The sequence below is a fragment of the Ictalurus punctatus genome, chromosome 3 (genome assembly GCF_001660625.3).
Source record: "Ictalurus punctatus breed USDA103 chromosome 3, Coco_2.0, whole genome shotgun sequence".
In the NCBI taxonomy this organism is placed as follows: Eukaryota; Metazoa; Chordata; class Actinopteri; order Siluriformes; family Ictaluridae; genus Ictalurus; species Ictalurus punctatus.
The window spans coordinates 35100485-35115664 of NC_030418.2; the positions used below are offsets into that span (position 1 = coordinate 35100485).

Below are 15180 nucleotides of genomic sequence, written 5' to 3' on the forward strand. Positions count from 1 at the left end.
AGAATGAGAGAGAGAGAAGGAGAGAGAGAGAGAGAGTGAGAGAGAGAGAGTGAGAGAGAGAGAGAAGGAGAGAGAGAAAAGCAGGAGACTCATGACAGACAGTGAGTGAGTGAGTGAGAAAGAGAGTGAGAGAGAGAGAGAGAAGGAGAGAGAGAAAAGCAGGAGACTCATGACAGACAGTGAGTGAGTGAGTGAGAAAGAGAGTGAGAGAGAGAGAAGGAGAGAGAGAAAAGCAGGAGACACATGACAGACAGTGAGTGAGTGAGTGAGAAAGAGAGTGAGAGAGAGAGAAGGAGAGAGAGAAAAGCAGGAGACACATGACAGACAGTGAGTGAGTGAGTGAGAAAGAGAGAGAGAGTGAGAAGGAGAGAGTGAGATAGAGAGAATGAGAGAGAGAGAAGGAGAGAGAGAGAGAGAGAGAGAGAGAGAGAAGGAGAGAGAGAAAAGCAGGAGACACATGACAGACAGTGAGTGAGTGAGTGAGAAAGAGAGCGAGTGAGAGAGACAGAGAGAGAGAAAGACGGGACAGACGCGTCTACGCTGGTTTTCGCGGTTTCTCTGTAACGAGAGATCTAGTTTGGTGTTTTGTTCTCGTGTTTATTAACGTCGAGAGAAAGGGAAAAGAGGACGATGAAGGAACGACTGTTTAGTGTCGCTGCTATAACGTAAGTGACAACAGGAAGTAACTCGCCTCTCCCACATTAACTCTTAACTCGACGCTCCGTGTGTCCTCCGTTAATAACGGAAACGTCGTCATCCTCGGCCCGTCGCCGTGGTTACGAGGAATGACTCGCTCCAGAGCGTCCGGTTGTACACGAATCATCCACTTCGTGTGTTATTGACACGCGTAAACGATCAGTAATATCATCCGTATCCAATCTACGAACGTGTCTAAAGCACGATGCGACGGCGTTATCGTCACGGAAACGTCTGTCGTCCTGCGTTTACTTCACGTAGGTGAAAATATTATTACAGACATCACAGAGCCAAACGAATCCCCAGCGGATATCTCTAATAAACGAATCAGCGAACAGTTCAGCCAAAAGTGCAATAAGTGTGGCGTTCTAGCGCAGAAATGAGAAATAACAAAGCAAACCTCACACACCGATCGCGTCCCGGCGGATCGCCTCCGTGTAGCGGGAAGAGGAAGCGCCACTTTTTCAGGTCTTTATACACAGCGCTGCTGTTTACGCCAATAAATCAACACTTACAGCTACTTGGCAGCGCGCGCTCACTACAGTAACGAGAAATAATGAGAAATAATGAGAAATGTCCTGATGAGAACGCGTGTGTGTGTGTATATGTGTGTGTGTGTGTGTGTTTTGGAAGCATGTACAGGCCTGACGCCAAACACGACTCTGTTCAAACACACTGATTTATGTGAAACGGAGTGTGTGGGGTCTTTGGAGGGAAAGTTTCGACCTAAAACAGTTCGATCCTGAGATATATTCCGCAAAACATTCCGCGTCTCAGGAATCGCAAAATAGTCTGGTAGCTCTCTCGTCTGGGGCGCCACTGTCAGTAGAAACCATTACAGAAGTTCTAATGGCTATAATGGGAATTGTATTGGTTTTAATGGTTCTGGTAAGGTGTTGGGTTCTATAGGTGGCATGTTTATAGCATGTCTAATGGAAACCAATACAAACTGTTAAATGCTAATAGAATTCGGACCAAAACAGACTACGTTTGTTTATGGTTTTAATGGTGTTTATAGTGGAAACCATCATCCAACCAATTTCTGTGATGGTTTCTATTGTTTGGGGTTTGTTTGTTTTGTTTCAGCGGGGTTCTCTTGATTTTTCACTTCACGTTCGTGTCCATCGACGGTGATCGTGAGCGTTTATTCCCTCGAGTTAATCATATCGAATCACGTCAGCTTCAGAAACTCGGCCCGTGGTGAGGAGAAACGTGGAAGTTTCGAAGTTTCGGCTTCATGCTAACTCGTTTATCTGGTGTTATAAGATTGAAGAAGGACTCGCGGGTTTTTTTTTTTTTTTTTTTTAAATCTTTTTAAAACGCGCCACTCTTTTACTATTAATATTAATTCAGTCGTGTGTTTTTTTTTTTTTTAGGACGGCTAGTTTTCAGCCGAATTTGAGTCATTTAGACGGATTCATTCGTATTTTTTTAATAATTAAGACGGCTCTTCATTTTCACTCGCAAAATTATGAAAACGCCCCGATCCGAACGGCCGCTGTTAGCTCTGGCTAGCTACCCCACGCGGCGTTCGACTTCCCTCAGAAGCGGGAAGCCGTGACGCCGTTTAAAACCTCCGTGATTTAACGTTCGGGCTTTAAAATGGGGGGAAAAACACGGACGCCGTTTGTTAGCCGAACGCTAGCCAGCTAACTGTGATGAGTGATGTTATATGTACCTGTAACGGTAGAGTCGGGGTTCTAGAGTGAGCGAGAGAATATATCTGTATGTTGATTGATCTGAAGTCTATATGTGTATATACGGTGTGTGTATATATATATACACACCGTATATACACATATATATAACTCATTTGACAGTAAAGAAGTGCTGTTGTGTTATCTGTTTACGCTGTGAGCGGTCATTTTGTTTTGACGCCGGTTTGAGAGACGTTCTTGAGTAGGAATTGAGTAGAGGGGTGTGGTTTCGCGTTTACGAGTCCCAATCGCTAGTCAAACGCAGCGTTACTTTGAATCTGTTAGCATGCATGGTTAGCTAGCTAAAAATATCCACGTTAAAACATTGTCCTCCTTTAAGTTAATAGCTACAGACTCAAATTGATCTCTGTATTCTATATTTACTTTAGCGGTAAACTTCAAAGAAAACAAGCTACAAACTTTATCTACTCTAGCTGCGTAATAATTGTAGTCATGCTAGCTACATTTCCATCTGATTTAGCTAGCCAGTGAACGCAGTAGACAGTTTTTGGGACGTAACAGTACTTGTGTTTCGAGTGGGATTAGTCAGCCGTGGTGATGTCAGTCCACTACGGCGTGTCCTGTTGGCTGTTGGGAGGAAATGATGTAACGCATAACACACTGAGGCACCGAGGGGTCGAACCAGAGCTAAGCGCTGATCTCCTTATCTTCAGGTCACACCGTCTGTGGAAGATACCTCCCGCACACGTGGGAAAGGAAATGACACGCCACACAATCTGTTTTTGTTTTTTTTTTTAATTGTTTAAAAAGGGTACTCGGAGGTACTAGAAAGGGAACTTAACTGAAGCGGGCTGATGGTGTTATACATTAAAATAATCAGTGATGCAGCAGAGTAACAGTTACCGTCCCGAAATGTTTTAGCAAAGATTTTTCAACGATTACTTTTTTAAAAATTTTTTTATTAAAGAACGTCATACTTTCTGTCCATTTAACAAGTCAGTTCCTGTTCTCACTTATGTTATAACAGCTATAACGTATGTAGTATCATGTATAGTCGTTCCCTCACCGTCCCTCTCTCTGTTCTCACGCTTGAAGCTAATGAGACGCAAAAAAAAAACAACTTTTGTCGCCGAGAAACCCTTGTAGAAGCGTAAACGTAAACGTCTGTCCTGAAGATTTTGCAGACGTTACAGTGTTACCTCTGACACCGGAGACTCCTTCCTTAAAAGTTAAATAATCATCTCCTTATTGCAAGAAAACGTAGCTTCCATATCGATTTTTCACGTCCCCGTGAGTGAGCCGTTACTATAGGAACCGTAACATGTCAGAACGAGCGCTTTCAAATAAACATCTCCGCAGCTGTTAGAGATAACGATCTTCAGTGTGTGTGTGTGTGTGTGTGTGTGTGTGTGTGTGAGGAGGAGGAGGATGTTGGAATGTTGAAGCGATGAGGATCCGAGGAGTAAAATCTGATCTGAGTGTTTGATACCTGATGGAATAAAAACCAGTTCCTGGTAGTGGACTCAGACTTTTGGACCCCGCTGTAGTTACAGTAATGTTGTTGTATCAATCAGAGACGCTGCCAGACTTTCTGCCTCCGTTCATTCCAGTACACACACACACACACACACACACACACACACACACACACTCTCTCTCTCTCTCTCTCTCTCTCTCTGTCTCTCTCTCACACTCATCCAGCTGAGCTTTTAACATCAGAGATAGGAATTTAAAACGTGTTAGTGGAGCACAGCCTGATTTCACAGCGTGACAGGCTTCATCGGGTCAACGGGGGCGGAGCTTCATTTGCACGCTCGAGTTGCAACCAATCACAAGCCTAATCGTGTGACATCACCACCGGTGTTCCTTCTTTCATTTGTCACTCTGTAGAACCGTATAAAAAAATGTAGAACCCGTAATGTAGAACCCTTAACTGTCCATTAAATACGTGATTAATGATCTGATTAAATGTATCTTAAGCTCCGCCCTGGATGTCAAACGTGAAAACAAATTCAAACTTTTTTTTTTTAAATCCGGGTTTAATTTTTATGCGAGCATTTCTCACGCAGGATCCTGATTTTAAATATTCACTGGTGAATATCGGACAGAATTTTAGGTTCGAGCTGTCGTTAGTATTCTCCCAGGCTAAGCTTCCGCTCTGTTCGTGCTTTTAAAGAGAAAGTAGAAATAAAACGCTTAAAGAAAAGCGTATAAAACACTCGCGTGATTGATAAATATAATTATTAAGTATGCACATAACCAGGCAGCTGATGTGTTATAACGCATAGATTATTATTCGGCAAAAATGGGACAAAAAAATGTATTTGTTTCTAGGGAAAAGGGGCTTTTAGAAGGCAAATTAAATCTTAATTTAATTAATTAAACCTTGTCATATTTACAGAATGTGCAAAAACTATAAATACAAAATTTTTCCTAAAATAATTCCTGTCAATAATGTCAAGCCGTTTAAAAATGTAAAAATTCAATAAATAAAAATAATTCTAGGTCTAAGAATACAAAATTCAGGAATTCATGTTCAGGAATTTTTTTTTTTTATTTTTTAATGTATTTTAACATTTAACAGTGAAAACAACACAGAGTTTAAAAAGTGTATAATGGTAGTGTATGGAATTTTTACTACATCACCAACACACTAAAATGTTCCACGGTTTCACTCAGTGCGTTCACACGGACGACGATAATCCCATACGAACCCGATTAAGACGATACTCTGATTACGACACTAGCATGTAAACGGAGATTCTCGATGACCTTAATCTGATTAAAGTCACACTCGGAGTAAACACAGATGGAATGAAGACGTGTGGAGTATTCCTGTTTTAGTCGCGTTATCGACGTGCGTTACAGACGTGTACACGCCGTAATCACGCTATTAACGTCGTGCGAGAGTTTTCACCGCATCGTGCGACAGGACACGATCACACACGGCAGCGCTCGACGAGAGAGCACGGCTGCGTCCCAAACCGCGTCCTTACCTGCTATATAGTAGGAGAAATACATGTGTCTCTATATACTATATAGACGGTATGTACGCGGTTCGGGACGCAGCCCACGGCTTCAAGCGGTCGTCTATCTGCACGTACAGCACGACAGATAATTAACCGCACTTGAAGCTTTCGTAAAATGAAAAATAAAAACACCCAGAACCGTATACGGTCCCATAACGAAGACCGACTGCACGTCGATACGTGAAATTCCGGAGGGACGTCGGACGGCGTGGCGCGGGGACGTAATGACGTGTGACGTTAATCCGTCTACGTTCTATAACACGTGACACGGGAACATGAAAGGAGTATTCTAAAAGCGCCTCGTGTAAACACCTTAATCACGATATCATACGTCTTATTCAGAATAAGGTCCGTGATTAGATCACCGCCGTCCGCGTAAACGTACTCGTTGAGGCAATTTGATTAAAACATAAATCAATAAAAAAAAGCTGAGCAGGCCACACCCACTATGACACACCCACTGAAAAACAGATCATAGAGATGCCAGAATTTAATATTTAATATTAGAATAAATAATATGTCGGGTATTTATTATCAATGAGCGATGATCATCGTGTGTGAAAGTGAAAGTGTACTACTGAAGACATCGTTAAAGGTGCATTAGGTGAGATTAGGTGAGACCACACCCTTTTCCCTGCCCATGTTCAAGTAGCTCCGCCCCCAGGATCTACAGCAGCTAATGGACTCTATTTTATATCAAATAACTCAACAGGAGGCGGAGCCAAACACAAACAAGCCAATCCGGCGTTTTCCAAACGGGTTTTCTCGCCGAATTGCTGAAGCCACGTCTCAAACTGTTCTTTTCTCTTGTTCTGCGCATCCTCCAGGTTTTCTGTAAAAGTAAGGAATAAAGTGGCATTTGGGGCAAACAGGAAGTGAGGATTGTGTCTGATTAACAAAGGCTCATTTAGATCGGCACTCGCTATCGGATGAGGACGTAATTAAAGTCATCGCCGTATGAATCTGATTGATAACGAAGGCTAACGAAGTGCAGGATGGATTCTCCGTGTTACCCCAGTGTCTCTCAGCCACTTTATACTTCTTCGTTTTATTTCTTTATTTATTTTTATTTCATGTTGTTTTTTTTTTTTTTTTTTAAATCAATTCAAATTAATACGCGATCACATGACATCACCACCAGCCTTTCTTCTTCCAGTTCTACACTGTATAATGTTTCAGCTCAGCTAAGTGACAGTAGCTAAGCTAGCCAGCTATCTCAGCACGAGATCGTGCTATCGTTAGCCTGATAACTACTGTACATAGCTAGCCACAAAGTGATCGAAACACTGAAATATACCTACGTTGTGATATGTTCTCTGGTTTATGATAGTTTTAGGCAGTTATTATTGTAACTACCTGTTGCATAGTTAAATAATGTAGTAAATTTATATATATTAAGAGCAAACAGGTCTCTAAATTAATAGTGTTTAGCTAGGTACAAGTGTTCCAATTGTTAGCTAGGTACAAGTGCTAGCTGTTTACAGGAATGCGTATTTATATTTACCACCACATCCTCTGCCAAACACGGAAAGTTTGGGGGGGAAAATATACATAAAGCTAATTATATCGCTAATTTTAATGAAGAATTCCACCGGCGCTGAATTGGATCCTCCCCATTATGACGGCTGCACTGACGTGTCATAAGAACTAGCAACGATCTGACTGGGTTTTTACTAGATAAATCTATGGTTTGAATGAATGAACGAGACAGGAGAGACAAGCGATGCGTGAGAACTGTACATGAACAGGTACAGGAAACAATGACCATATAAGGAAAAAAGATCCCACACTATGGCTCAGAAGCTGTTTGTTTAGTTTATAGATAGTTTTTCGTCCATTTGGAGGTAAATGTGTGCGCGCGCGCGTGTGTGTGTGCGTGTGTGTGTGTTTGTGTACGTAAAGGAACAGGAAGTGCTCAGAAAGTTTTTTTCTCCAGCACGCGGCGGTGCTTTAAAGAAAGTTTTGAGAGCACAGGAAGTCATCGCCATGCAGCGGGAGGAGAGAGCACAGCTCTGAGAATGACAACACACTCCATTTACATTCACCTGAACACACACACACACACATCCCTCCTTCTTCCTCTGTTCTTCTTCTCTCGCTCTCTTCTCTCTCTCTTCTCTCTTTTCCCTGTCTGAAATCTGAAATCTATCAATCAAAATCTCAGGAAGTTTTTATGGTCGCGTCAGAGTGAGAGAAAAGTTACAAATGCAAAGTTTAACCTAGATTTACATTTCCTCATGGAGATAGACTGAACGAGAGAGAGAGAGAGAGAGAGAGAGAGAGAGAGAGAGAGAGAGAGAGAGAGAGAGAGAGAGAGATTATGAGAAAAAAGCAGAAATTAAGAAAAACAAAAGTGGCAGAATGTGATAAGAATGAAAGAAAGGCAAAATGAAAGAAAGAATAAAAAACAGAAGAAGTGACTGAGTGAAAGAAAGAAAGAAAGAAAGACAAAATGAATGAAGGAAAGAAAGGACGGCGCTCGTCATCAGGACGTGATTAAATCATCGTAAAAAGTTGTAGTGAAAGGAAGAAAAAGAAATGAAGAAAGAAAGAATAAAAGAAAGGAAGAAAAGAGAGGGCTGGTGAGGGACGACTGTTTGTAGCTGCTACGATATAAATGAGAACAGGAACTGACTCGAATCTGACGTTCCACATCATTACTGTAGATGTAACTAGAAATGGATAAAAAGTACGACAGTGACAGTAACGTCTCTTCATCTCACAAGAAACGAAGGAAAGACGGCTATATTTTCCCGACAGTACTTACAAACTCACCGAGAGATTAAACGACGCAGGCCGACGCTGTTCACGTGTTTACACGTGCGCACCACCGTCTCCAGATCTGTCCGGGTTCACGTCACGTTGATTAAACGTCCGCTAGCTAGCTAACGGTAGCTCGGTCACTCACACACAGACACACGCACACACACACACACACACACACACACACATACATAGACATACACACATATACACACACACACACACACACGCACACACACACACACACGCACACACAGACACACACATACATAGACATACACACACATACACACACACACACACACACACGCACACACACACACACATACATAGACATACACACACACACACACACACACACACGCACACACACACACACACACATACATAGACATACACACACATACACACACACACACACACACGCACACACACACACACATACATAGACATACACACACATACACACACACACACACACACGCACACACACACACACATACATAGACATACACACACATACACACACGCGCGCGCACACACACACACACATACATAGACATACACACACATACACACACACACACACACACGCACACACACACACACATACATAGACATACACACACATACACACACACACACACACACGCACACACACACACACATACATAGACATACACACACATACACACACACACACACACACGCACACACACACACACATACATAGACATACACACACATACACACACACACACACGCACACACACACACACACACATACATAGACATACACACACATACACACACACACACACACACGCACACACACACACACATACATAGACATACACACACACACACACACGCGCGCGCACACACACACACACACACACACATAGACACACACACACACATACATAGACATACACACACACACACGCACACACACACACACACACATACATAGACATACACACACATACAAACACACACACACACACACACACACGCACACACACACACACACATACATAGACATACACACGCACACACACACACACACACGCACACACAGACACACACATACATAGACATACACACACATACACACACACACATGCACACACACACACACACATACATAGACATACACACACACACACGCGCACACACACACACACACAGACACACACACACACACATACATAGACATACACACACACACACACACACACACGCACACACACACACACACATACATAGACATACACACACATACAAACACACACACACACACACACACACACACAGACACACACACACACACACACAGACACACGCAGACACACACACACACACACATACACACACACAGACACACACACGCATACACACACACACGCACACACAGACACACGCAGACACACACACACACACACATGCACACACACAGACACACACACACACACACACACACATAGACACACACACACACATACACACACACAGACACGCACACAGACACACACACACATGCACACACACACATACACACACAGACACACGCAGACACAGACATACACACACACGTACACACACAGACACACACAAACACACACACACATACACACAGACACACGCAGACACAAACGTACACACACACACACAGACACACACATACACACACACACACAGACACATACATACACACACACGCACAAGCACAGACACACACACACACACAGACACACACACACAGACACACACACACAGACACACGCAGACACACATGTACACACACAGACACATACACACACACACACATAGACACACACATACACACACAGACACAGACACACACACACAGACACACACACACACAGACACATACATACACACACACACAGACACACACACACGCAGACACACACGTACACACACAGACACATACACACACAGACACATACATACACACACACACAGACACACACATACACACACAGACACACACACACACAGACACTGCTCGATCTGGACGCGTTTGTGTTCGTCTCTCAGGTACAGGATCCGTCGAGGTGTTAGAAGTCTTCACGCCGAGCGTCTCCCTTTAAAGCGTCCACAATGGTGTTTAATTTTCAGCATCTGGAAGGTTTTTTCGCTCACTCTTATTAAACCCCGCGATAAAATCAGACGCTTTCAGGGCTCGAACGAGCCTCCTGAAGAGCGCGCAGGTACGGCGAGTCTATAAAAGGCATCAGAGAGCGAGTGAGCGGAATTTAATTCTCGTTAATCATCGTCGTTTCTGCGAGCTCATGTAAAATAGGCTCTTAAAAGCGCAGTGTAATTATCGAAGGATCAATTAGAGTTTGATTTCTCTGTTAGTGCTCCGGTGGCGTGGGGTGGGGGGGTGGGGGGGAGTGGGGGGTCAGGGGACGTGGTCTGAATACCGATATAAATCTGACGAGTGAGGCTGGGTTCAGCGTGCTAAACTGGAGCTTGTTGGTGTTTAGTATTTGTTAGCGATGATTTCTCAGGGTTCAGTTTCACGTACAATAGAACAGAACACCAGGCTCGCTGCGAGCTTCGGAAGATAAATCGAAGAGACACCGGATTTGTCGTTTTATCATGGATGCGTTGATAAATGAAGAAGAACGATAAGACTGCAATCTAATTCACTTCCTGTGTCAGCACATCCCCGAGCGGTTTTTATTCCTCTTACACCACACATTTAACCTTTAACGTCCATAAAACAAGTCAGTTCCTGTTCTCGCTTACGTTATAGCAGCTATACACAGCCGTGCCCTCACCAGCCCTCTCAGTAAACTCCTCCGTCCTGGAGACTTAACGTTAAAGCTCTACCTCCTCTGACTGACACTGGAGACTCCTCCCCTAAAGGTTACGTGAGGGCATTTCTGCTTATTTTCAGAAAACTTCACCACATCGGCGATATCTCGTATTGTTCTAATATACGATACACGTCATTGAGGAACGCGCTGTTGCTATGGAAACGATAGCGCATCAGAACGAGCGGATAACGTTAATATAAACCTGCGCTGCAGTCGGAGAGAAAATCGATCAGCACTTGACCAATCAGAATCCAGAATCCAGCAGCGTTGTGGTGTATATAAAACACGATCGGGGACAGAATTATTTATTTATTTGTTTGTTTATTTGGTCAGAAAAATACTGAAAATATATATATATATATTTTTTTCCCTCTCACTTTTGGTTACTAAGAAAGTACAGGAGTGTGTAATCCCATACACGTGTATATATCTGTGTGTGCGTGTGTGTGTGTGCGTGTGTGTGTGTGTGTAGTCCTCCCTTCTCCCCGCCTGCCTGAGTGCTGATCTGAAATCTCTCCCTCCCGAGTCTCAGAGGCTCGTAATGAGAGCGAGCGTGACTATCTCACATCTTCTCCTAATTGTTTGTCTCTCGTATCTCCATCTCCCTCATGTAGAAAATTAACAAAGCAAGCAGTTCTCCAAAACGGCCATGAGAGCCTGATAGAGATGGATGCGTTGAATCCCGTGAGCCACGAGGGCAGCTATGGAGACGGGTACGTGACCGCTGATAAACTGAGACCAAACAGGTTTATTTTTAAAAAAATACCCCCAAAATCTGCCCCATCCAGGACCTTGTGCTGAGTCACAGTCCGGATATTTTATTTTTATCTACAGTGCGCTCCACTAATATTGGCACCCTTGGTAAATATGAGCAAAGAAGGCTGTGAAACATTGTCTTTAGTGTTTAACCTTCTGATGTTTTGTTAAAAAAAAAATTCACAAAAATTCTCTGGTCTCATGGATATCAAACAATTATACAAACTCAACACAGGTTTATCAAAAAAAAAAAATCTTTGTCCTGCCATGACCATCCCAGTCCCCTGAATTGAAACCCATAGAAAACCCGTGGGGTGAACTGAAGAGGAGAGTCCACCAGCGTCTGAAGGATCTGGAGAGATTCTGTACGGAGGAACGGTCTCAGATCCCCCTCCATGTATTCTCCAACCTCATCATGGGTTATAGGAGAAGACTCAGAGCTGTTATCTTGGCAAAGGGAGCTAGCACAAAGTATTGACTAAAAGGGTGCCAATAAATGTTGCACACCTATACTTACCAAAGATATATTTTTTGATAAACCTGTATTTTGTTTGTAATTGTTTGATATCCATGACAGTAGAGTATTTTTGTGAATTTTTTGAACAAAGTATCAAAAGGTTAAACAATAAAGTCAATTTTTCACAGCCTTCTTTGTTCGTATTTACCAAGGGTGCCAATATTAGTGGAGCGCACTGTATTTGTTTTTTAATAGAAAAAAAAAATTAAAATCCCAACATTACACGCCATGCTTACAGAACATTACAGCTTACAGCTCACTTTGACGCACGATGGCTAACTGAAGCTAGCAGTGTGATGCTAATTAAAAAATACAGCACGGTTTACGCTACCTAATGAGCATGAAAGAAACCTTTTCTTTAGCCAAATGCTAACACAATTTAGCAGCGTGCTTGTTTTCATTCATCATAAGCCATGTTAGCAGGATTAGCGTGACTCTAACTAAACGTGTGTTCTGTGTAGGGCAATTTTTTATTTTTATTAAGAGATGTTCAGCTCATTTTGAGCGGAAAGTGTTAATATGGCCGCAGCTAACAGAAACTAATAGTGCAATGTTAATTAACTACTAGCTTTACCTCATGAGTAACAACTTATCTTAACATACTGTAGTGAGTAATGAGTATAAAAAGCATAGTTCAGTTCAGAGAGATCTGAACTAATATGTTTAAAATGATATTTTTAATGAGTGGATAATCACCCTGTGACCTGCAGCTTGGTGCTAGTTGTTTTCTGTCAATATTAGCATTGCTAGCATGATTAGCTTAATTGAACCAGTAATAACACTTGTGTATTTAGTCAAATTAACACTTTAAAATATCTCGTTCGTATTAAACAGTTTATGATTAGACGCCAACGACTAGCTCACTTCCTTGCACTTCCAGTCCAATCTTTTTTTTTTTTAATCATATTAAACGATGATGCTAGGCCTAGATTTTCATCAGTATTCAGGATTTATAAATGAGTATTAGGATTGTATTGCTATAAAAATTAAATAGGACATACTTAAAGTCTCACTAAGCTGAGATTCCGTTTATAAATTATTACAGGTGTCATGAAAATCAGTTCGTGTTTAAATTGATTTGTCTCACTTCTGAATTAATCGACCAGTATTTAATTTCTTTATTGGACTCTCTGCAGTTTGCAGTCGTGAAGCGAACTGAACAAAGAAACGACTCGGAACTGAACAAAAAGAACGACTCAGAACTGAACAAAAAGAACGACTCAGAACTGAACCAAAAGAATGACAGAACCGAACAAAGAAACGACTCGGAACTGAACAAAAAGAACGACTCAGAACTGAACAAAGAAACGACTCAGAACTGAACAAAGAAACGACTCAGAACTGAACCAAAAGTGAGACTCAGAACTGAACAAAGAAACGACTCAGAACTGAACAAAGAAACGACTCAGAACTGAACAAAAAGAACGACTCAGAACTGAACCAAAAGAATGACAGAACCGAACAAAGAAACGACTCGGAACTGAACAAAAAGAACGACTCAGAACTGAACAAAAAGAACGACTCAGAACTGAACCAAAAGAATGACAGAACCGAACAAAGAAACGACTCGGAACTGAACAAAAAGAACGACTCAGAACTGAACCAAAAGAATGACAGAACCGAACAAAGAAACGACTCAGAACTGAACCAAAAGTGAGACAGAACTGAACAAAGAAACGACTCAGAACTGAACAAAGGAACGACTCAGAACTGAACAAAGAAATGACTCAGAACTGAACAAAGAAACGACTCAGAATTGAACCTAAAGAACGACACAGAACTGAACAAAGAAATAACTCAGAACTGAACAAAGAAACGACTCAGAATTGAACCTAAAGAACGACACAGAACTGAACGAAGAAATAACTCAGAACTGAACAAAGAAACGACTCAGAACTGAACAAAGAAACAACTCGGAACTGAACCAAAAGAATGACTCAGAACTGAACCAAAACAATGACTCAGAACTGAACCAAAAGAATGCTTCTGAACGGTATGAAAATTTTAAATAAAGACTACACCTGTAAAGCTATAAAAAGGACTCTCAGACTTTCACTAAGCTGAAACGCGGTTTATAAATTATGACAGGTGAAAATCAGTTCATGTGTAAATTGATTCGTCGCATTTCTGAATGAATTAACCGGTATTTAATTTCTTAATTGGACTCTCGGTGTGATTGAAATTCAGAGCACACCTCCATTCCATTTTCACCTTATTATTACTCCAGCGTGGAGACGGTGAACTCGACGCTTTTATTGGGGAGATTGATGGTTTTTGTGCTGCACTGAGACAGCGACAACTGTTCTCTCAATACACACACACAGACACACACACACACACACACACACTCTGTCTTTTCATTAAAACGCTGGAAGCTCACAGAAACACGGCTCTATAATTGGATTTAATGCTCGGTGTTAGTTGATATTGGAGCTAGAATCGTCTGTTTGTCTTGTTGTTGTGTCCCCGGCAGACACACACACACACACACACACACGCACACACCCATGCACATGCAAACTGTATGTGTATAACATTATTGTTATTTAGTTTATTTATCAATGTGATGCATTCACGGTGTGATAATCGTCTAATCCAATACGGCGGGTTTCAGTAAATAGTAAATTATACACCGCAGGAACACAAAGATGACTAGAATACTAGGTTTTTTTGACCAGAAGGATTGTGTAAACACATCTATGGCATCATGGTGACAGTGTATTTAGATATCTGTGCATTTTATTTGCCAACATGAGCAACCACTGACACTCACATTATTCATTTTTAATCGCTCAAGTCATTTGAGTTCGTTTAGTTAAATGATTGATTCAGATTCACTGATTCGTCCCAGTTGCAGTTTCCCCAAATGTGCAGTCTGATCACGTTGCCATCTAAAACAGTCAACAGTC

At 42.0% G+C, this 15180-nt stretch overlaps 1 protein-coding gene across 4 annotated transcripts in view; it reads left to right on the plus strand.

Annotated features, from left to right (window-relative positions):
- The window catches only part of tenm3 (teneurin transmembrane protein 3), a 256963-nt gene that overhangs the window by 90052 nt on the left and 151731 nt on the right, over window positions 1-15180 (plus strand). For 2 of the 4 annotated variants that reach the window (XM_053679906.1, XM_053679907.1), the window contains exon 4: window positions 11613-11711. The exons of the other annotated variants lie outside the window; for them this stretch is intronic. In XM_053679906.1, coding sequence (XP_053535881.1) covers window positions 11613-11711 — 99 coding nt within the window. The remainder of the gene's footprint in view (window positions 1-11612; window positions 11712-15180) is intronic. 4 annotated transcript variants of the gene reach the window in all.